Source organism: Amblyomma mixtum, chromosome 2 (genome assembly GCF_055824585.1).
Source record: "Amblyomma mixtum isolate Tamu chromosome 2, ASM5582458v1, whole genome shotgun sequence".
Classification (NCBI taxonomy): domain Eukaryota; kingdom Metazoa; phylum Arthropoda; class Arachnida; order Ixodida; family Ixodidae; genus Amblyomma; species Amblyomma mixtum.
The window spans coordinates 190,412,958-190,436,475 of NC_143013.1; the positions used below are offsets into that span (position 1 = coordinate 190,412,958).

Here is a 23,518-nt window from a genome sequence, read left to right on the forward strand (position 1 = left end):
AGGCATAGTGATGCAATGAAGTTTTCAAGAGTTCGACGGAAATCCGTCTGCTCAGGCATGGTGATGCAATGAAGCTTCATTGCAGCTTTATCATTACGCGAATGAACAGAGCTGCACTGCAGAATTAACGTGATAACACAGCCTTCATTATTTTATTTAACATTACTAACCTATCTGGAACCCTCGAACCTTAGTCAGAGAATTTGATTTGTCAACGGAGTCTTGTACGACAGCTGGTTTCTACTTTCTTGTTTACTATGAACATTTCTAAAAATATCTTTTTATTGTGCACTGATATTTCTGCTCTCTTTATACCCGCGTTCCGTTTTACCATCAGCATTGCTTTTGAAGTGAAAGCTTAACTACGGGACCTCGGGCTTCAATCACGGACCGAGTAAATTTTACGTTGAGCTGAGTTAGAGGTCAAATCATGAAATAGAGAACAGCGAAATTGAATCAATATCCATGACTGGGAGACGCACACGTGGCTGCGCGAACAGATCTCCTTTAAAGGTCGCTCAGCGAGACCACTAGGCTACCGCCGCAGCCAACGGGCCTCGCGTTAAACTCTACCGCACTCTCGCGCTGTGCATTGGAGAGCGTCGTATTCATCAACTTCCATCTGCTCCGTCCCGCGGCACCTGTCTGCTCACCGTCGTCTTCTACGTAGCGCAAATCCGTGCTTTCGCTCAGATTGGAATGTAGTAAACATTCTCTGTAGTTTTTTTGCGTGTGAAATAACCGTATTCTGGTTTATCTCGCCCCTCATACAGTGCCTGCAGAGTAATTTGAATAAATAAGAGATATCGGGATAGTATAAAACAGATAACCGGAAGAAGTCAATTCACCATGAGCTCGGACTTACAGCTTGCAACACTCACGTTTCCTTGTGCACCTCGAAATTTTCCAATTATATGACGCAAGGGCTTGTCATCATAATCACAATTATAACGGCTTTTCTTCAATAACATGTTGGCACCATGCTTAAGAATGCAAATCGATGAATATCTTCACCGAGGGCAGCACGCGAAGAGACGTCTGTCCCGCCTACTATCGTCGTCCACGTCACTCTCGCATTGCCGGATCGCAGCTACCCAGCGGATGTGCGAAGAAGTTGCCCAACACCAGTGGGGAGAACTAAAAGAAGCAGATTTCTCAGGTGAGGCTGCTTCATGGAGAAACGTGGATCATCCACCGACGAGGACACATTAATATCTAGAATCTGCGGCGAAAAAAACGCCACGTGGTACAAACTGAGCAGGACCTGACATTATTCTGAATTGACGGGCGGTGTATCAAGACGACGCCACCGAAGTCAAGCCGCGGCCCGAACCCAGTGAACTTTCGCCTGACTCCGAGACCAACACGCCATGTGAGCACAAGTAAATCTGGCCTCGCAGAGACAATTTATGACCGACGCGTATCCACAGGAGGAGATCATTGCTACTGTCCTGAAGACAGTTGCAATGACTGTGACACGTAAAAGAATCCTTTAAGTTTTGCATACCGTATAGCCAATGAGCCCCTCTTAGTTGTCAACGCTTTTAAATACTTAGGAATTCAGATAGCCTCAGACCTTCGATGGAACGAGCACATATCGTATATAGAAAAAAAAAGCTCTAAGACAACTGCACTACTTGAGAAGAACGCTGGCACAATTCCACACAAGAAATAAAGCTTTTAGCTTATAAAACATTTGTTCGGCCAATGTTGGAATATGCTGCGGCAGTGTGGGATCCCTGGACCAAAAGTAACAAACTTAAAATAGAAAATGTCCAACGCAAAGCTGCTAGGTTTATTTTTAATTCTTACAGTTGGAATATTTCCCCAAAAGCCCTACTGCAAACCGCAGGACTTGAGCAGCTGGCCATGCGTCGTCATCGTGAAAAATTAAAGTTATTCTATCTGTATTATCACAATAAACTAACAATAGAGGAAGGAATTTTAGTTGAGCACACATCTCGACGCCCTACGCGCTCTTACCATACTAAGAAAGTTACCGCGTTTTCATGTAAAACAAATGTTTTTAAGTACTCGTTCTTTCCTCATACTATCACTAAGTGGAATGATTTACCTGCTGAGGTTGTCAATTGCGAATCGGTCAATTTATTTTTACAAGCTCTGAAGGATGTATAGGGCTCTTATGTATCCTTGTTTTGGGCCAAGTCCGATCCCTTCGTTTGCTGCCAGGTTCGATGTTATTACATGTTCTCTGCCTTTGTATTCAGTTTTGTGCTGTATGTTCTGATTTTTGCTCTGTTCGCTATCTGCTTCTTTTGCAATGTACTTGTCATTTTTTATCAATATGTTTGTACCCCACTCCTGCCTAAGGCCTGTAACACAGGCCGGCAGTATTTGCTAAATAAATAAATAAATAAATAAAAAAAAATCCCCTAAGAATACCCGCGGCTCCGCACAGCAGGAGACCACCTTATTGCGTCTGCGCAACGATGCATCCGTGATTTGCAGTCGACGGACTGTAATGTTAATCATCCTACTTTTGCTGTCCTGCATCATTAGACTCGCCAAATAAACTGAGGTGTAGACCACTTGACTGAGTATCGAGCGATCATATACCTTGAGTGTAAGGTCATCGTGCTCTCGACGCTCGAAACCCTCCCCACGAATTCAAGCTTGAAAAATCGCTTACTGCTCGGTGCCCTCTAGGAAGAACTGAACGTCCCGCCTCCTTCAGTCATTAGTATAACATTAATCAATCTAGCTACTAAAAGGGTCAATAGTGTCATTGACTCTACTCTTCCATGGAATGAGCACTGCAAATATAACCGTCTACATTCGGGACGTGGAAGGCAAAGCGTTCGTTGCTATCAACTGCCAGGAATGCTGACACTTGCGCTAAGGCAAAGATAGCGCATTTTTTAAGAAACCCCCGAGGTGGGCAAAATTATCGCACTCTCGAACATTGCGTTGACGAAAAGAGTGATCAAAGTCGCAGGATTCACTTTCAGAATTTAGCCCGTCCTACCATAGCACACGCAGCAGTTCGTGCGAAGTCATTTTTCAGTGTTTTCCCCGTTCTTGTATCGTTCTACAAACCCCTTTGCAAACATATATTCTAACCGGCAAAATTTCTACATCTCTCTGCCGAGGCCACTACTAAGTGTCAGTGCAAGAACGCGAAGCCATTGGGAATGAAGCCAACGAAATCCTCGGCGACTGCATCACTCCCTAGTTTAACAGATCCTGGACGGCACCGATTGTCGTTGTGAAGATAGATGACGAAATTTTATTCGGGGTCTTTACCGGCTAATTCAGCAGCATAACGAAATAACAAAATTAAATGCCGGGCCCTCATATTCATCAAATGTCATACACCAGTGACGGTACTGAGAGAATCTCGCTGACGCGATGAAAACAAACTGAGCTCGGCGGCAGCGATAGCACAATGTGCTCTCGGCTCTCGACGGTATCAGACCACCCGCCACTCTCTACCGAACCGAAAAAAACGGTGAAAATAAAGATGCGAAATATGGCATCCTAAATGCTGGCAGCGATCCGGAACTCAGCAGAAACGAATGTGCGCTATACTGATTCTTTCAGAACGCGCTGGTCGCTTATCCCACTGTGGACAAAATCGTAAGTCCGCGTACCGCTGTCGATAAACAAAAGCAAACAACCATAACCATATGCCATATACGAAGAACGACTTCCTAAGGCAAGACAGTCACTTCCTAGTTCAAAGTTCTGCCTTTTGGGCTGTGCTCTGCACCAGCAACTTTCCAGTGTGTTAGGGACATTCTGTCAGCAGGCCTGAAATTGAAAATACATTTCGTTTACCTGGACAATGTCGTTCTATTAAGTATAAGCTTTCAGGATCGGCTAACATGCCTTTGAATGCCCCCTGCCGAGGCTTCCTAAAACGCTCGAGCCCATCAGGTCTTCAGGAATCACCCTGAAGTCGCCGAAGGGCCGCTTCACTTACGAAGGGCGCCTGTTTGTCTGCCACATCATCAGCAACGAGGGTGTACCCCCAAACCACGCCAGCCAGGCGCTCTCAACCAGTTCCTACGGCCCGGCGGCAAGAAAGCTGTTCGTACAATTACATTAATTTGGGCGCAATATAAGCGGTTTTTCCTGACCTTTTAAAGCGTCGCCGAAACTCTGGCTCAAGTTTCAAACGTAGACGTGCCATTCAAGTAGGAAGCATCTCAGGCGGTAGCCTTCATCGAATTTAAGTGTCGTTTACATTCGTGAGCGGTGCTCGGACACTTCGGGCGTTTTTCGACTCGTACGCCGGTGTCGAGCAGAGTGGCCGCACCCCATGTGCGCTCCACAAATTTTCGATATTTTCGTCGTTGTTTTTTTTGCTCGTGCTCACAAACTGCTGTACCATTTGAACGCTGGAAGTCATAGCGACCACATGGCCACCACGTTTTTGGCAACTGAACCCTTAATTTTAAATTTAAAGACATTTAGATTCACGCCGCCCGGCAAGGCTGCTTAGCGGCCCCCGAGCCACCCGCAGAGCGGTCGCGCCGGCTTGCTAGTCGCGGTGTAACTCGTTCACAGATAGATAAAGAACTCTAGGAACGAGAAAAATACAGAAGGAATAACCAGGAGAGTGCGATGGTGATGAAGCAACCTCTACCACCCCTCAGCAAGAGAAAGAGCCATCCATATATGGCAGCAAACTGTGCATAATGCCACTTAACAAATTCAGCATCGCCATACACAGGAAGGATAAGACCCACTCACTTTGTAAATGGAAATGCCGAGGGTATCGGACAAAAAGGCCAATCCTTAAAGAGGCTCTTACGTCTCTGAAGGTCCCCTTAGACGTTATCGCACTACAGCAAACTGGAGGCGCGTCAGAATTAATCGGTGATCAAGCTTTTAAAGACGCAAGTGACAAACGTAATGGTACTACGTTCGTTAGAAGGAATATTACGACCAATGAGTATGACACGGGTTCTACCACGTAGGGCACGGTCTCGTCAAACTTATTCCGGCCATAAAGACCCAACACAGCCAGCATATCTATAGCACTCGAAAGCGAAAGAAAGTTACAATCAACTACCTGTTCAGAAAGGTCGCGCCTATCGGCAGCAAGCAGGCACTACTCATTCTAGAGGACTTCCATGCACACCACCCCGAAGAGGGCTACCCGAGCAACTGTACGAAGGAGAGAGAGCTCTGGCTAAACATACAGCAAATAGGCTTCACCCTGCTCACGTGTCCTTTCACCCCAACAAGAACGGGTAATAGCGTGTGTGCCGGCATGTCCCCAGGCCTCATCATGGTCAACAATACAGGTACAGCAAAGTGGTGCGTCTCCTTACTGAACCTAGGCAGTGACCATTACATACTTGTCACAGAAACTGAAGTTGGCCCCGCCAAGCGCCAAACGCGCTCCCCGCACATTAACGAATGGGACACTTATCGTCACGCTCCCAACCAGGACGAGAGAAAGGCAGAAATCACAAACATAAAGCAATGGGCGGAGGAACTCGACAATGATACTAGGAGTACGAATAAAACGCTCGGCGGCAATGCGGAACTCGAAGTGCTAGACAGCCGATTTCTTCATATGTAAGAGGCCAAATCTAGTAGGGAAAAGAGATTGAAGAAACGAAAGTGGAATCGCAATCTCAGAAGACGCCTAGGGCGTTGTAACAGAGAATTGAGGAATATGCACTTGCTCTGCGATCGAAACTGGGGAACATTATGTGATCAGCTTGAGGGCAACATTCGTCACGCGAAAATATGGAACCTCCTTCGTCACTTCCTCGATCCAGAAGGTAGAAAGTACACAAGGCGACAAAATATACAGAAATTCGGTTATAAATTTTAAAGGTTCGGAACAGGAACTCCTCGATGCAATTCGTTGTGGATGTAAACGCTCCTCCAGCAAACCCTCGGCAGACACTGAGGACCAACGTTAGGTATTCATTTCAGTTAGCCCCTCCAAAATCGACATGGGACTGACGCGGGTTCTAAAGTGGAATGGCCAATTGGGGCCTACCCACATGGTCCCTATTGGGGTAGATGTGGGTGCTTTAGAGGCACAACTAGCCCAAGACGCCCTACTTTGTTCCATTGAGGGATAATATTGATACAGCTTAGAAGTGGACGAAGAAGAAGTGCTCCGCCAGCTCGCTTGTGACGAGGAAGAAGAAGTGCTTCGCCTGCTTGCTGGTGACCGCTCGGCAGACTGGAACAGTTCTTGTGTATCTAATGGTGTGCCGCGTAATATTCGTGACAAATCTGGTGGAGGTGCTGGGTACGCTTCCAGACCCGCGTAGGCTACCGACCAATACGGATCTCACCCCAGTTCACCAGCGCCGCGGCCGCCGCCTCCGTGGAGCGTCCCCTGGATTTGGACTCCTTCCGGCTGCAACCAGGGCGACGCAACCCCGGCCTTCGGAGGCACCAGCTGCCATGGCAACTGAGACAACGCTCGCGGCGCACATCCTCTGTCATCAGCCACGAACACCCCCGTCGTTTCATGGCGACGTGTTTGAGGACGCCGAGGATTGGCTCGAGATCTTCGAACGGGTTGCCCGTTACAAAAGCTGGAGTGACAACCGTAAGCTCCACAATGTCTATTTTGCACTTGAAGAGTCGGGTCGGACATGGTTCGAAAACCATGAAGCTTCTTTTACGTCCTGGGAAGCTTTCTGCCGCAATCTTAAAGCCACTTTTCTGAATGCAGACCGTCGAGAGCGAGCAGAAGCTGCGTTACACTCGCGCAACCAGCGCCACAACGAGAGTGTACGCATGTACTACGAGGACATGACCCGCCTTTTTAAGCGCGCGGATCCCAACATGACAGAAGACAAGAAGCTTCGATCGCCACCTCATGCGGGGTGTCAAGCAAGAGCTCTTCGCAGGACTCGTGCGCAGCCCACCAAGCACTGTGGCAGAGTTACTCACCGAGGCGGCAACTATGGAGAAGACGCTGGAACAACGAGCCCGCCAGTACAATCGCGACGTCAACACCTTCGGGCCTGATCCCATCTCCATGCCGCCCGGTATCGACGCGGCCTTTCTACGCGAGCTGGTCCGATCTGTCGTCGGAGAGGAACTGCAGGCCTTCCGTACGCCGTCCGAGACGCCATCTTTCACGCCACTGAGCGAAGTCATCCGGGACGAGGTGCGCCTGGCAGCACAACAGCACCAGATTTCCGAGGTTCCTCGCCAGCCTGATGCAAGGCCCACGTATGCGTCCGTCCTGCGCCAGGCCCCTGGGTACGACGTCACTGCCGCGACTCCACCAGTGCTCCCGTCGAGCTCCCCTCGTGGTGACGCTCCGCCAGCCTATCAGCTACCGCGAAAGAGTGAAGTGTGGCGTGCCCCGGATCGTCGGCCCCTCTTCTATCACTGTGGCGAGGCGGGTCACCTCTACAGGGCGTGCCCATACCGCCGCGTGGGCCTGCGTGGTTTCGCGCCGGACGACCCGTGCCCTCAGAACGGGGAACGACCGCAGGAGATAGCATTCCATCTGTCGTCGCGCCAGAACCACATCACGTCAGGCCACCAGGAGGCTCGATCACCGTCGCCGAGACGCTGCCGTTCTCCAAGCCCCCGTCAAGCCGCAGGCTACTCCGGACGCCGTTCTCCCAGTCCACGCCGGGAACACTGATTCCAGCGGCCTCTGGAGGCAAGTCCGCTGATGCCGGGACTTGTGAAGATCCTCCTGCGCCACTACCACGCGACGATGTTTCTCCGGGAGCGTGTAGCGACAGCATCCGACGCGCTACCTCCGATTTGTGCGTCAAAATTGACGGAATCGACGTGACCGCTTTGCTGGATACTGGTGCCGACTATTCTGTCATGTGCCTGGCCTTTGCCTTACAACTGAAGAAAGTATTGACGGGGTGGTCGGGGCCTAGCATTCGCACTGCTGGGGGTCACCTGATTATCCCCGCCGGCAGGTGCACAGCTCGTGTCGATATCCGTGGTTTTGTGTACGTCGGCGAATTTGTAGTCCTCCGTGAGTGTTCGAGGGACTTGATCCTCGGTCTCGACTTTCTCCACACGAACGGTGCTGTCATTGACCTGCACGAAGCACGGGTCATGTTCTCGACTAAACGGGCCGTGGCGCGCACTGACACAGACCACTCACGTTTCACTGCTCTGCGACTTGTTGACGACGGCGTAATGGTGCCACCCCGGTCCAGTGTGCTAGTTCTCGTAAGGAACGATTTATTCCACGACTACGAAGGTATCGCTGATAGCCACGTACCCCTGCTGCTCAAGAAGAGAGTAGCCGTCGCTCGCGGGCTCGTCCAACTACAAGACGGTTGTGCCAGTATGCTCCTTACAAATTTTGCCAACGAGTTGCAGCACCTCGCCAAGGGCACGGCTGTTGCCTTCCTGCATGACTTCGCCGTGGTGCCTCAAGTGTGCGCCCTGGAGACAAGCCCTCAAGACCAGGCTCCACCATGTCCTGTCCTTCCGTCCGTCAGAATCAATCCGCATTTGGCGCCTGAGCCGAAGGCTCTCCTCTCGGCGCTTATAACCGACTTCGCGGATTGTTTTGCCACAAGCTCCAGGGTCGGTCGTACGCCTGTCGCAAAGCATCGCATAATCACCGACGAGACTACACCACCCGTATGCCAGCGCCCATACCGCGTTTCTTCGACGGAACGCGAAGCCATTAAAAGGCAAGTGGACGAAATGCTCGCCGACGATGTCATTCAACCGTCGACAAGCCCATGGGCATCACCAGTGGTCCTCGTGAAAAAGAAAGACAACACCTTGAGATTTTGTGTCGATTACCGCAAACTGAACAACGTGACCAAAAAGGACGTTTACCCGCTCCCCAAGATTCATCATGCACTAGACAGACTACGTGATGCCAGGTTCTTTTCCTCCTTAGATCTCAAAAGCGGCTACTGGCAGCTAGAGGTGGACGAGCGAGACCGCGAGAAAACTGCTGTTGTGACGCCTGATGGCCTATACGAATTTAAGGTGCTCCCGTTTGGACTGTGCTCAGCGCCGGCGACTTTCCAGCGCATGATGGACACTGTCTTATCTGGGCTCAAGTGGCAGACTTGCCTCGTATACCTGGACGATGTCATCATTTTCTCGCCCACCTTCGAGCAACAATTGGAGCGGCTGCGCATAGTGCTCCGGGCGCTCCTATGTGCGCAACTTACGATCAAGCCTGAGAAATGCTATTTCGGTTTTGAGGAGCTTCGTTTCCTCGGCCATGTTGTCAGCGCGCGCGGTGTTTTCCCAGATCCCGACAAGACCGCTGCTGTCTTCAGTTTCCCGCGTCCCACTGACAAAAAGACTCTTCGACGTTTTTTGGGACGGTGCTCTTACTATCGACGATTCGTCCGAGATTTTTCCAAAATAGCTGAACCCTTAACAGCGCTGACCAGAGACGACACACCCTTCTTTTGGGGTAGCGACCAAGAGGATGCTTTTGTGGAGCTCCGCCACCGCCTGCAACGTCCACCGATACTCACCCATTTCGATGACGCCGCAGCAAACGACATACACACTGATGCTAGCAACGTAGGCCTTGGGGCGGTCCTGGTACATTGGCAGGATGGTGCCGAACGAGTCATCGCTTACGCAAGCCGTTTACTTTCGCGCACGGAATGCAACTATTCAACGACTGAGAAAGAATGTCTTGCGGTAGTGTGGGCCATCAGTAAGTTCCGCCCATACCTATACCGAAGACCCTTTCGCGTTGTCAGCGATCACCACTCGTTCTGCTGGCTGGCCAGCCTAAAAGATCCATCTGGGCGGTTGGCGAGGTGGAGCCTCCGTTTGCAGGAGTACAACGTAACGGTCGTGTACAAGTCGGGGCGGAAGCACCAAGATGCGGATTGTTTATCACGCACGCCAGTGGACCTGGCTTCCCCGGAAATCACTGAAGACTTCTCTTTCCTTGGTGCTGTTAGCGCAACCGATATGGCGCAGCTTCAAAGGGAGGACCCAGAGTTAGCGCCGCTCATCGCGTACCTGGCAGGCCGCGATGGTCCCCGCGTTCCTCTTGTTTTTCTTCGTGGGCTCAAATCTTTCACTCTGCAGAACGGCGTCCTCTACAATCGCAACTTTGAGAGCAACACCGCAACATTTCTGCTCGTAGTCCCGTCCCAGCTGCGACCTGATATCTTGAGCGCTTGCCACGACGAACCATCTGCCGGCCACCTGGGGGTCAGTCGTACCTTAGCGAGGATTCGGCAGAGGTACTACTGGCCCAGATTACTTCCATCAGTGCGGACATACGTCAAAACCTGTCGCGACTGCCAGCGCCGTAAGTCTCCTCCCTTAAAACCCGCAGGATTTCTTCATCCCATAGCGCCTCCGAAGACGCCTTTCCAACAAGTGGGAATAGACCTACTCGGCCCTTTCCCGAAGTCATCCACTGCAAAACGTTGGATAGCTGTCGCGACGGATTATTTGACGCGGTACGCTGAGACAACGGCGCTTGCAAACGGAACTGCTGTCGAAGTAGCTACGTTTTTTGTACACAACATCGTGCTGCATCATGGGGCTCCGGCGGTTATCATTACTGACCGTGGAGCTGCTTTCACGGCCCGCTTGACTCAGGCAGTCCTAGATCTGACCCACACCAGCCATAGGCGTACAACAGCGTACCACCCACAGACAAATGGTTTGGTGGAGCGCCTTAACAGAACCCTGGCCGACATGCTCTCCATGTATGTGGATGTGGAGCATAAAACGTGGGACCAAATTCTTCCATACGTAACGTTCGCTTACAATACGGCCCTGCAGGAGACAACGCGGCTCACGCCCTTCCAGCTTGTCTTCGGTCGTCCAGTTGTTACTTCTTTGGATGCCATGTTGCCCGTCGACCCTCAGTGTGACCTAGAGCCAGATCTTGACGTCGCCACTTTCGTTCAGCGGGCTGAAGAAGCACATCAACTGGCCAGGCAGCGAATACACCGTCAACAGCACGCCTACGCTGACCGCTACAATCTCGGACGGCGATTTGTTACGTACGAACCAGGCGACCATGTGTGGGTTTGGACACCAGTTCGTCGCCGTGGGTTGTCCGAAAAATTACTGCGCCGATACTTCGGACCTTACCGAGGTCTCCGCCGCATTAGCGACGTGACGTACGAAGTTTCACCGACAACCCCAGGCCGCCCATCGTGCAGACCACCGCATCCGGATGTTGTGCACGTCGTTCGTATGACGCCGTACTACGACCGTCCTGCTGATTGTACTTGACGCTGAGTGCCACCGGTTCTGTGTCGTGATAGCTCTGTTTAACTTTCCGTGTCCAACCCATTTTCCCCTCTATGAAAGCGGCCCGCATCGAGGCGATGCTGCAGAGGAGGGAGCAATGATACAGCTTAGAAGTGGACGAAGAAGAAGTGCTCAGCCATCTCGCTTGTGACGAGGAAGAAGAAATGCTTCGCCTGCTTGGTGGTGACCGCTCGGCAGACTGGAACAGTTCTTGTGTATCTAACGGTGTGCCGTGTAATATTCGTGACAATATCATAGTTTTTTCTATGTCAGCCTGAACTAAGAAACCCGCCGAAGTTTGCCTTGTAAGTACAAGGAAATAAGCAATCTTGGGTGCCCACAATAAGCGCGTCTTGCAGCTTGGGCAGGCATCATGGTGAGTGGGTACATTCATTCCTGTGCATGGTCTGATTATTTTGCACCATTTAATTGAGTACGAGAGCCGAAAGCACGTAACTTCAAGTAATCGAATAAAGATGCTGAGAATTAATTACGTTATCTATGAGAGTAAATTATGACCGCCTGCGGCAATGCATGGACCGCCTGTCTCATTTGTGCTCGCCGCGTTTTTTCTCACATAACGCTCGTATTTTGTTGCCTCTGCCCAGAGGACCCCTACAAGGGACAGTTCGAGCAGCTTGTGGGCACACCCCCTTTCTAACCCCGGCACGGTCGAAGTGTGATCTCTGTACTTTTCTGTGTGCCGTCCCAATCTGGCTAATGGAGGTTTATGTTCCGCATTATGTATTTATGTTCCACATGCCCTCAAGTACCCTACCAGGGCCGATGTGCGCTACATGCAGGAACGTGGCATGAGAGCTAGCAACACCAATTCGGTATCCATGTAGAATCAATAGGGGCAAGCGCAATTTTGCTCGCCCCGTTATTCTCCACTCCAAGTGTTGGAACTCTAAGGAACTCAAGTGCTGCCCCAGCCACACTTGCCCAATGTGGGACTCACGAGCGCTCCCTATTGCGTGCTAGTTGGGTTAATGTTAATTTTTAACAGTCTTGTGTTGTGTTGGGTTAAGTGGGGCATAAGCATCTCAGCCTATGTTGCGCCAAGATCAATGTACAGGACAATTGTTTTTTTTGCAGATTCTCATTTAAAAATTGTGAAACAACGCTCATATAAAGAGGCTAAAAAGAAGGTTCGTACAACCTAGTGATGACAAAAGACAAGAAGCTTTGAAACTGCTGTTAGGACAAAGTGTAAAGAGGGTCGGGTTAACCTAAGCGACTATATTTTTGCTGGGAAAGGATCTCGAGGCTGTCTTCAAATCAAATACAGAACTCAGCCTTCATCTCAGGAATGCGAACGTGGCTGAGGTGTGGTTAAAAAGTACCTTGTAGTAAACTGGTTATGATTTATTAAATCTGCACTTGTTTAAAACATCAGCTCCCTTTAAAAACTTCGAAATATGTGACAAGTCAAGAAGTGCATCTTCAGCTAAGAGCAATGTTGGAGGAAATCATATTGTAAAATACAGTAGAATGCTTTTTCCTCTGTGTTTTCAGTTTCCTACACTAAAAAAAAAGTGATTTACTGTTAGGCCATCTCCGCATTGTTACCTAAGCGGATTGTCTTCTTCTGTCAGTATGAAGTTGTGTATGGTGTGCGCGCTCTATACGAATACGGTAGAAAATCACTTGCTTGACCCGTTCACGGTGTGTTAAACACTTACATTCACCTAAAACTGGCATCCCCAAGTATAATTTGTTGCTTACTTCGTTGTCCTGAGCGGACCGCCATTTTTTTCTTAGCGATGTATTAGGTCCATTCAATCTTAAAAGGTATGTATACTTTTTTCATTTGCTTTCAACGAGCTTGAGCATCGCACAGGTCTGCTCTGCCATTGTCGTTGATTCCGACATGACTCAGCACCCAGCAGAGCTTGGCGTTTTCAACCCACTTCTCTTAAGCAACAAAACTGGCCTTAATTTAATGGGCTGTATAGGTTGCCATGACTACCTATTCTGCCCATTAGACCAGTTTCGTTGCCTACAAGCTGAAGTTTACCAAAATTGTTTTCTGCTGAATTTTAAAAACACGGGAAAAATCGCCAGTGCTGTAGAGGGCCTACAACTTCAGTTTGTACTTGTTAGTAATGAGACCATCCTTGCCTGGCCAAGGATCTCGAGGCTCCTAACCAATCAACTAAGAAAACCTGAGCCCTCTTAGGAACGAGAAGGTGGCTGAGGAGTATCACCACAGGTGCCAATGCGTAAGGTTGGAGTTCATAGCTTTCAAGGAGAGCTGCTTCCCTATACGAGGTCTGTTAGAAAAGTATCCGACCTTATTTTTTTTTGCCAACACCTGATGAATATGAAACAAGCGCGCTTGCACCAGAAGACCTTAAACCGTCGTGCGCATGCACGAATATTTTCCCGCCTGCCGATAGCGTCAGTCGCTGGGAGGCAGCGTTTGAGTGAGGTAGTGCGCAGTGCTCTCGTCGGTTTTTCAGTGCAAGCAAAATGGCGGTGCGACGGGAGCAGCGCTAATGCATCAAATTTCGCCAGAAACGGGGCGACAGCCAAGTGGAAACCATTCGGAATATTTAGACGGTTTTCGGTGATGATGCTTAGAGCAGCACACGAATTAAGCAATAGTACAACTAGTTTAAAGATGGCCGCACATCGGTGGAGAGCGAGCGACGCTCCGGTCGGCCATCATTATGCCGAAATGGCCAGGTCATTGCCGAAGTGAACGCTCTGGTAATGCGGGACCGTCGTGTAACTATCCGAGAAATTGTGGAACAGGTGGACATCAGTAGTTTTTCTGCACATTCCATTATCACCGAAGATTTGGCCATGAAGAGAGTTGCGGCGAACTTCGCGCCGAAGCTGCTCACGGTGGAGAAAAAGCAGCTTCGTGTTGAAGTCTCACAGGACACGCTGGATTCCACAAACGGTGACCCCGACTTCATCAACACTATAATCACCGGTGACGAGTCTTGGGTGTACGGGTACGCCCCGGAAACCAAATCCCAGTCGTCACAGTAGAAGCATTCCACGTCCCCAAGACCAAAGAAGGCCTGCCAAATGCTCAGCAACGTCAAAGTGATGCTGACTGCTTTCTTGGCCTCTCGCTGTGTGGCAAACCACGAGTACGCACGCCCCAGGGTCAAACAATGACCAAAGAGTACAACAGGGATGTCCTCCGTCCCCTACGTGCTGCTGTGCTGTGCGGCGCAAGAGACCGGAGTTGTGGTCAACAGGAAATTGGCGCATCCATCACGACAATGCTCCTGAACATTCTTCGCACTTCATGAAGACTTTTTTGGAGAAAAAAGTCTCTGTTGTTCAACAGGCTTCTTGCTTTCTTGATATGGCCCCCTGCGACTTCTGGTTATTTCCCAAAATCAAGAGGTCATTGAAAAGAGCGCGATTTCAGACAAAAGTGGACATTATGGCTGCAACGACAGCTGAGCTAAACTCCATTCCGAAAAAGGCCTTTTCGGAATACTTCCAACAGTGGCAGCACATCTAGGAGAAGTGTTTTGTGTCCGAAGGAGACTGCTTTGAAGGTAATTAGGTTACCAACGCTCCAGTTATGCCATTTTTTTTCCTCGGCCAAAGGTCGGATACTTTTCTAACAGACCTCGTATATGTATTGATTCTCGTTTAATAAACAGGGTACGGAAGCAAGCCCTTCTACACATTCCGAACCGCCAGGACACTTGATTGATCTATACAGCCAGATTTACGTTGAAACAAATGGGGAAAGATTATTTTCAGGCGCTCTTCCGGCATTTTCGCTGAAGTTAACGCTTGATAAGGTCGTACATGTGTGTTGTGTTGGGTTTTATGGCACATGTTCAGCTCAGGCAATCATGCGCCAACTTCAATTTTCTGCAGAATTTTGGTCGTACATGTGCACATATTACTTATATGATAACTTACTTGTACCACAGCGTCGAAATCTAAGTTTTGTTTATTTTTTCACATGAGCAAGAACTGGCAAATAGTGATGGACTTCTTTCACACAGGTCGTAAAAAGTATTGGATGAAGGAAAACAAGCAGCCAAGGAAACGAGCTCACTGAGTTGTATGCTGCAGAGGTCTACTGGAAGCATTTCTTGGTTGTTACCGACTGTCGCGATGCCAACAATGATGATGACGTGCCGTATCATTTGACTGTGAACTAAAAAGTAGTGTCAAACAGTTGCCAACAGGTACTTTTCAATAAGCTTTCGTTACAGCTCCTAACCTGCGTTTCTAACAAGCGCGCTATACCGCACGCAATAAAAGCACGAGGGCGAGCAGAGGCTTTGAGGACAGTGAAAGTCGCTTGGAAAACGAACTGGAGTCAAGAAACTAACAATGGTATGCACGTGCTTTGCGCGTCCTAGTTGAACATGCAATGAAGATTTAGCTACTTACGAGCTTTCGGTATTTCTGCGCGTGGGCAAAAAAAAAATGGAAACAAGCGGGCTGCACTACTTCATATGTATCATACCTGTCGAGTGGCTGCAGCTGTGCCCAGGGCCTGCAAATAGTAGATCGTCGGTCGACGAATCTATCTTATAGCAGCTTACTAAAGGCAGTATAACGAATAAAACGCTATGTGAAAGTAATGAGAATGAAAGCATGCGAGTACGACGAGCCGACAGCAAACATATTGCCACGTATCATTGTAGTGTTTGTTCGTTCACGCTCAAGGCTGCAGGAAAGGGCTGTTATCATTTTTGTTTGTGACGCGAGAAGCGACCGGACTAGTGTCGATTGATCACAGCCACGAAGAGCGGCATCTACTTGTTTCCAGATTACTCTAGATGATCTCGACCTGTTATCTCGAAGTTTCCTTGCCGGCTTTAAATTGAACGATGCCGCAGCAGCGGGCTTTCGTAGTTCGACGACCGACGAGCACGTTTGTTGCTTACGCCGCCGCCGAGTGATTCAGTTATTTTGCGGGCGCAAGTCAGCCCAAATAAAGAGCTTCGTTTCCAAGACTGGCTGGTGTCTTCCTGACCACTGGACTGCTGTCACTACAACGTGACATCTGGTGGAGGTGTGGGGTAGCCTTCCATGTACCGGACACCCCCAGCATGTCGCGACGCCAGCCCTTCGAGTCATTCACCGCAGGACCTGAGTCCAGTCCACCGCGCAAGCCGACGTCTGCTAGGAGACGCACCTGAGTTCGGGATTCTGCCTGACCCTACCCGGAAACGAAAGCCAGCAGGAACGTCCACCATGAGCTTGCCCCAGCCGACGGCTCCAATTATTCTTCACCAGCCCCGGCTGCCACCAACCTTCAACGCTTCGCCTGGCGCCGACCCCGAAGAATGGCTGGAACAGTTCGACCGTGTGGCTGCCTTCAACAACTGGGATGATGCTACGAAGCTTAGGTACGTCTTCTTCGCCTTGGAGAGACCAGCAAAAGTCTGATTTGAGAATGAGGAAGCTAACCTCACGAACTGGGAAACCTTCAAGGAGCAGCTTCTAACGACCTTCACGAACGTTGTGCGAAAGGAGAGAGCCCAGCAGCTGCTACAGTCTCGCATACAACACCCAAACGAGACCGTTGCTGTGTACACTGAGGAAATGAAGCGTCTCTTCCGGCGTGCCGACGCAAACATGAAGGAAGAAGAAAAAGGAAGGTTGCTCATGCGAGGAGTTAAAGAGAAACTCTTTGCTGGCCTCGTCCGCAACCCACCGAAAACTGTCGCGGAATTTGTAGAAGAGGCATCCACGATGGAAAAAACTCTGGATGCCCGAGCCCGCCAGTGTGACCGCCAGCAGCGCATTTTCTCAGCAAGCTGCCTGGACACCGCTAACAGCAATGACCTGCGGGATGTTATACGTCAAGTTGTGCGATAGGAGCTCCGACGATTGCTGCCAACGGGAACGCAGCCGCAAATTTCATCGCTCACTGACGTCATCCGGGACGAGGTTCAACAGGCCTTGGGTGTGATGCCGACACCCACGCAGCCTCTCCAGCCCCCAGCCATGACTTACGCCGCAGCTGTGCGCCGTCCTGCACCTCGACGACGGGACCCAAGCCCCTATCGCCCTCAGCCAGCTACGTTGGACCGCCGCCCACTCGCCCCAACCCGCCCGTCCTACGAGCGACGCGCGCAGCCGAGGAAATGCGACGAGTGGAGAACTCCCGACCAGCGCTGCCCACTATGCTTCCACTGTGGCGAAGTCGGTCACGTCCTCCGGCACTGCCCATACAGAAGACTGGGCATCCGAGGGTTCTCTTACGACGCTCCACGACCCCGACACGGCCAGCGACCAGCCGAAATCGAGGAGTTTTTGCGTCGGGAAGAATACTCATCGCCGAGCCGCCTATCACGTTCCCCGTCGCCATCGTCCCCGCGCTTTGTTTCTCCTAGCCGAGGTTACGCCGTGCGTGGACGCTCCCGCAGCCCCCGAAGGTTAAACTAAATAAAGCAGCCTCTGGAGGTGAGGTTGCTTCTAAGCGCAATGACAAAGATCCTCCATCGACGAGTACTGAAGACCATGCCTCAACTACGACGACAACACCGACGACGACAACACCGACGACACCGACGAAGACGACACCGACGACGACGACACCGACGACGCGGCCAGACTTGAAGCTTTTACCGCTGCCCAGTGAAGTAACGTCGCAGTACGCCCACCGCAGCCTCACTACTCGACGAAGCCGAGATCGGACACCGAAGACAACGTACAATACCAGAACGCGAACAAGTGACCTTGAAGTTACGGTCGACGGTCACGCGGTTACTGCCTTGGTGGACACGGGAGCTGACTACTCTGTCATGAGTGGCCCACTCGCTGTCCGACTCAGGAAGCTAACAACAACCTGGGATGGCTCGCTGATCCGCACCGCAGGTGGCAAGCTGATTACGCCGTCAGGACGCTGCACCGCGAGAGTTACTGTAAATGGGAGAACCTATGCGAGAACCTTCCTGATCATACAGCAATGCTCGAGAGACGTGATTTTGGGAATGGACTTCCTGAACGAACATCGGGCGATCATCGACCTTCGATCTAAGTCGATCGAGCTTTCGACGGAAAAAGCCATACCTGCTGCGACGAGCGCAACTCATCACGTTGCCTTAAACGTCCTCGACGAAGCATTGAGCGTGCCGCCCCGATCAAGTGTTCTTGTCGGCATAGGTACTGGAGACATCGAAAATGCCGAAGGCGGTATCGAGGGGAACACCCAGTTACTCCTGGATCGAGGATTGGGCGTCGCGAGGGGAGTCGCCGAAATCCGAAATGGCCAAGCCCAGGTGTTGCTAACCAACTTCACCGAAGAATACCGGCATCTAACCAAAGGTACGAAGATCGCTTTCCTCGACGAGCTGGCAGACATCGGAGACGTATTTGCCCTACCCGACCAACCCGCAGAACTATCTGACCAAGGCCATCAACCCACGTTCGAGATCAACCCGGCATTACCCCGTAGCAGACAAGACCAAATACGCAGTCTTCTTCAAAGGTAAACCGATTGCTTCTCATCAGCATCGAATGTGCGACGAACCCGGCTTGCCAAGCACCGCATTGTCACCGAGGAACACGCACGACCACTGCGACAGAGCCCCTACCGCGTATCGCCGCTAGAACGCCAAGCTATCCGCAAGCAAGTTGAGGAAATGCTTCGTGACGACGTCATACAGCCATCGAGGAGCCCCTGGGCAGCACCGGTCGTCCTAGTGAAAAAGAAAGACGGCACCCTTCGCTTCTGCGTCGATTACCGCCGCCTGAACAGCATTACGAAGAAGGATGTCTACCCCCTCCCCCGCATCGACGACACACTGGATCGGCTGTGCGACGCTAAGTACTTCTTATCGATGGACCTGAAGAGCGGCTACTGGCAAATTGAAGTCGACGAAATAGATCGCGAGAAGACTGCGTTCATCACGCCAGACGGACTCTCCGAGTTCAAGGTGATGCCATTCGGCCTCTGCTCTGCACCAGCGACGTTCCAGCGAGTAATGGATACGGTGCTCGCAGGCTTGAAGTGGCAGATTTGCCTCGTCTACTTAGATGACGTTGTTGTTTTCTCCTCAAACTTTGAAGACCACCTCAGAAGGCTTCGGATAGTGCTGGAAACGATCAAGTCTTCAGGCCTGACACTTAAACCAGAGAAGTGCCACTTCGCCTACGAGGAGCTGCTGTTCCTTGGCCACGTCGTAAGCAAGGATGGAGTTCGCCCAGACCCCCAGAAGACGGCTGCGATCGCAGAGTTTCTACAGCCTAATGACAAGAAAGCTATACGCAGATTCCTTGGATTGTGCGCTTATTACCGGCGATTCGTCAAGAACTTTTCGCGCATCGCTGAACCTTTGACCCAACTTACCAAGGCTGACGTGCCTTTTAAATGGGAAAGGCCGCAAGAGGAAGCTTTCAACGAGCTGAAGCGCCGCTTACAGTCCCCTCCTGTGCTCGGACACTTTGATGAAAACGCCGAAACCGAAGTTCATACCGATGCAAGCAGTGTGGGCTTAGGAGCGGTCCTCGTTCAGAAAAATGGCAGAGAGGAGAACGTTATCGCGTACGCTAGCCGTTCGCTGTCGAGAGCCGAAGCCAACTATTCGACGACAGAGAAAGAATGTCTCGCCATTATTTGGGCCACGTCGAAATTTCGCCCCTACCGATACGGACGACCATTCAAGGTTGTGAGCGATCACCGTGCTCTCTGCTGGCTGGCCAATTTGAAAGATCCCTCCGGCCGCCTTGCTCGTTGGAGCCTGCGTCTTCAAGAATTCGACATAACTGTAGTCTACAAATCTGGCCGCAAACATTCTGATGCAGACTGCCTATCGCGAGCTCCCGTAGACGCAGCACCGGAAGAGGAAGACGACGATGCTTTCCTGGGACCGGTAAGCGCCAGCAGTTTCGCGCAGCAGCAGCGCTCGGATCCTGAGTTGCAAAGCCTAGTTGATTATTTGAAAGGCAAGACCGCATCGCCTCCCCGGGGGTTCAAGCGCCAACTGTCGTCCTTCGTCCTTCACAATAATGTCCTCCCGAAGAAGAACTTCGCGCCCAACAGGACAGTACATCTTCTTGTCGTGCCCAAGAATCTTAGGCAAGAAATTATGCAGGCATGTCATGATGAGCCGACTGCAGGACATCTCGGGATTGCTCGCACGTTGCACCGCATCCAGGAGAAGTACTATTGGCCGCGGCTAGCTACCGACGTTTCACATTACGTGAAAACGTGCCGTGAGTGTCAGCGACGCAAAACGCCTCCGACTAGACCAGCCGGACTCCTGAACCCCATACCACCTGCAACTAAGCCCTTTCAGCAAATAGGAATGGACCTCCTCGGCCCCTTTCCGACTTCATCATCAGGTAACAAGTGGATCATCGTGGCCACCGACTACATGACCCGATACGCCGAAGCAAAAGCGTTGCCTAATGGTACCGCAACGGAAGTCGCAAAATTTTTTGTCGAACAAATTCTCCTGCGACACGGCGGGCGCCCCCGAAGTGCTCATCACAGACAGAGGCACGACATTTACAGCGGAGCTGACGCAAGCCATTTTAAAGTACAGCCAGACAAGCCATCGGAGGACAACTGCCTGTCATCCGCAAACCAACGGACTGACAGAGCGTCTGAACAAGACCGTCGCAGACATGCTCTCCATGTACATCGACGCCGAACACAAGACGTGGGACTCTATTCTGCCCTACGTGATCTTCGCCTATAATACTGCCGCCCAGGAGACAACCAGGTTTACTCCATTCCAGCTGGTATACGGCAGGAAGCCCACGACAACACTCAACGCAATGCTCCCGCACGTTTCCGACGAAGACAACCTCGACGTCGCTGCCTACCTTCATCGCGCCGAGGAAGCCCGAAGACTTGCGCGGCTTCGCATTCAAGACCAGCAGCACACCGACGCCCGACGCTACAATCTGCGCCGACGAGACACGCATTACAAGCCAGGTGATCGGGTTTGGATATGGACGCCAGTTCGCCGCCGTGGATTGAGCGAAAAGTTGCTGCGACGCTACTGTGGCCCGTACAGGGTCCTCCGCCGCATCGGTGACCTCGACTATGAAGTCATCCCCGACGGCATGACAGCATCTCAGCGACGCCACCCACGCCCCGAAGTCGTACATGTCGTACGCCGGAAGCCATATTATGAACGCTAAAGGACTCGAAGTTTTCGTTCTCCGTGTTTATTTTCATTTTAAAGCATCGAGGCGATGCTTCTTTGGAAGGGGGGGGTAATGCCACGTATCATTGTAGTGTTTGTTCGTTCACGCTCAAGGCTGCAGGAAAGGGCTGTTATCATTTTTGTTTGTGACGCGAGAAGCGACCGGACTAATCTCGATTGATCACAGCCACGAAGAGCGGCATCTACTTGTTTCCAGATTACTCTAGATGATCTCGACCTGTTATCTCGAAGTTTCCTTGCCGGCTTTAAATTGAACGATGCCGCGAGCAGCGGGCTTTCGTAGTTCGACGACCGACGAGCACGTTTGTTGCTTACGCCGCCGCCGAGCGATTCAGTTATTTTGCGGGCGCAAGTAAGCCCAAATAAAGAGCTTCGTTTCCAAGACTGGCTGGTGTCTTCCTGACCACTGGACTGCTGTCACTAGAACGTGACAATATTAATCATATGAATGGTGTCGCGCGCACATATAGCCTCCAGGAAAATGCGGCGTGCTACAATGCACCAGCCTCCAAGGCTGAAAAAAAAACGGCACGGCTTTTCAGGAATAGGACAACGGAGAATTTTTTATATATAGGTAGGCGCAGCTGCATGAAATACTCTAAAAAAGGTGTAAAAAGGGGCACTGTCATGATTTATGCTATCCGAAGACGCATGGACTAGCGACCTCTCTGCTGTGAGCCACGCGGAGGTCGTTAGTCTCTTTCGCAGAATTCGAGCGCAGGGGCACCTCTCCTTTCGGAGAAATCCGCTGTCGTTTTGCTCACGCCTGCTCCCTTGAACACAGGGAAACCACAAGAGCCCACCCGTTTGCCCCGCAGGGCAGAAGGCTTCAAGACATGGTCAACTAAACAGATGTAGTTGACGATATAAGGGCAGTTGGATAGGAAGTGAAGTGAAGGCCGGGCTGAGGTTGCCTGGAATAAGAGATTTCTTTTAAAAAGCCAACCTGACTTAAAAAACTTAAAAACTTACGCAATGAAAACATGTGGTCATCACCTAAAAATAAACAAGGGCTCATTGGTATTTTAAATGTGTACTGTTCTGGAAAGTGCTGTCATATCTGTCTCCAATATCGGGTACATTATCAGTGTGTGGACGGCTGAAATGTGGGCGCCAGAACCCGCGCATTCTGGCGCCGGTTTATTCTTTAAAAGATTTGAATGCGTGATGCATGATATTTTGATTTTGTTGGAATGCAAACAGATGTAGAGCATCAAGCCTTTCCACACATTTCGTACCAACAGCACACTTGAGTGACGTATACCGCCAGTATTAGTGAGGGGAAAATGGCGAATTTTTTTTATTTTAAACCTTCCGCTGACACTTCTTGAAATACTGTGTTAGATAAGGTCGTTGTACATGTCTGCAAGTTAGCTATATATATGTTACGCAGGAGTATACGAAAACCCGTCAAAAGTATACAGCCCAATGGGTTTGCTTGCAAGGCCTGAAGTGTGCCCCGTTATGCATCCTTAGCGACGTTAATCTCTCGAAAGAGGAATGGCTTCGCGTCCTTAATCCTCTCAAGCTTTGGACTGATAGACACCTTAGGGAGCCGCGCTTAAGAAGCTTAGAAGCAAACCGCTCGGGCTGTAAACTTTCGACGGGGGCAGTACATGCACCCCATTACCCCATTCCAAGTATTTTTCATTTTTTCTTATCAGCAAGAATTTTCCAACATATACTCCTATGACACACGTCATGAAAGTGCTGGATGTAGGATAGAAAACAACGAAAGAAACATGCTTACTCAATTGCGTGGTGCAGAAGTCTATTGGGGTCATTTCTTGGCTGTTAGCAGTTGCCGCCATGCAAACAATGATGATGAGGGACCGCATCATGGAATAACTGTGAAGTAAGTACTAGTGTCATTCAATTTCCATCCGAGTCCTTTCAATAACGTTTCATTAAACCAGCTAAACTGCCTAGCCAGCAAGAGCGCTATGCTGCATGCAACAAAAGTCAGGAGGGCACGAGTAGGCTTTAACGACAGGGAAAGTCGGCAGGAAAAATGAACTGGGGTGAAGGAAGGAAATAATAGCATGCACTTGCCTCGCACGGCCTTGTTAAATATCAAACAAAAATTAGCTACGTATGCGCGGTCGGCTATTTCCCAGTACGCGCGGCAAACATTGAAAAGGAGCGGGCTTCAGTACTTCACATGTATCCTGCCTGCTTAGTGTCAACAGCTGTCTCCAGAT

The 23,518-nt window shown here is 50.6% G+C and overlaps 1 protein-coding gene across 1 annotated transcript in view; it reads right to left on the reverse strand.

Moving 5' to 3' along the window:
- The window catches only part of LOC149361883 (uncharacterized), a 53,193-nt gene extending 29,900 nt beyond the window's left edge, over positions 1-23,293 (reverse strand). Inside the window, exon 1 of the mRNA XM_089569615.1 lies at positions 23,068-23,293. Coding sequence (XP_089425741.1) covers positions 23,068-23,158 — 91 coding nt within the window. The 5' untranslated portion in view covers positions 23,159-23,293. The remainder of the gene's footprint in view (positions 1-23,067) is intronic.
- Positions 23,294-23,518: the final 225 nt, after the last annotated feature.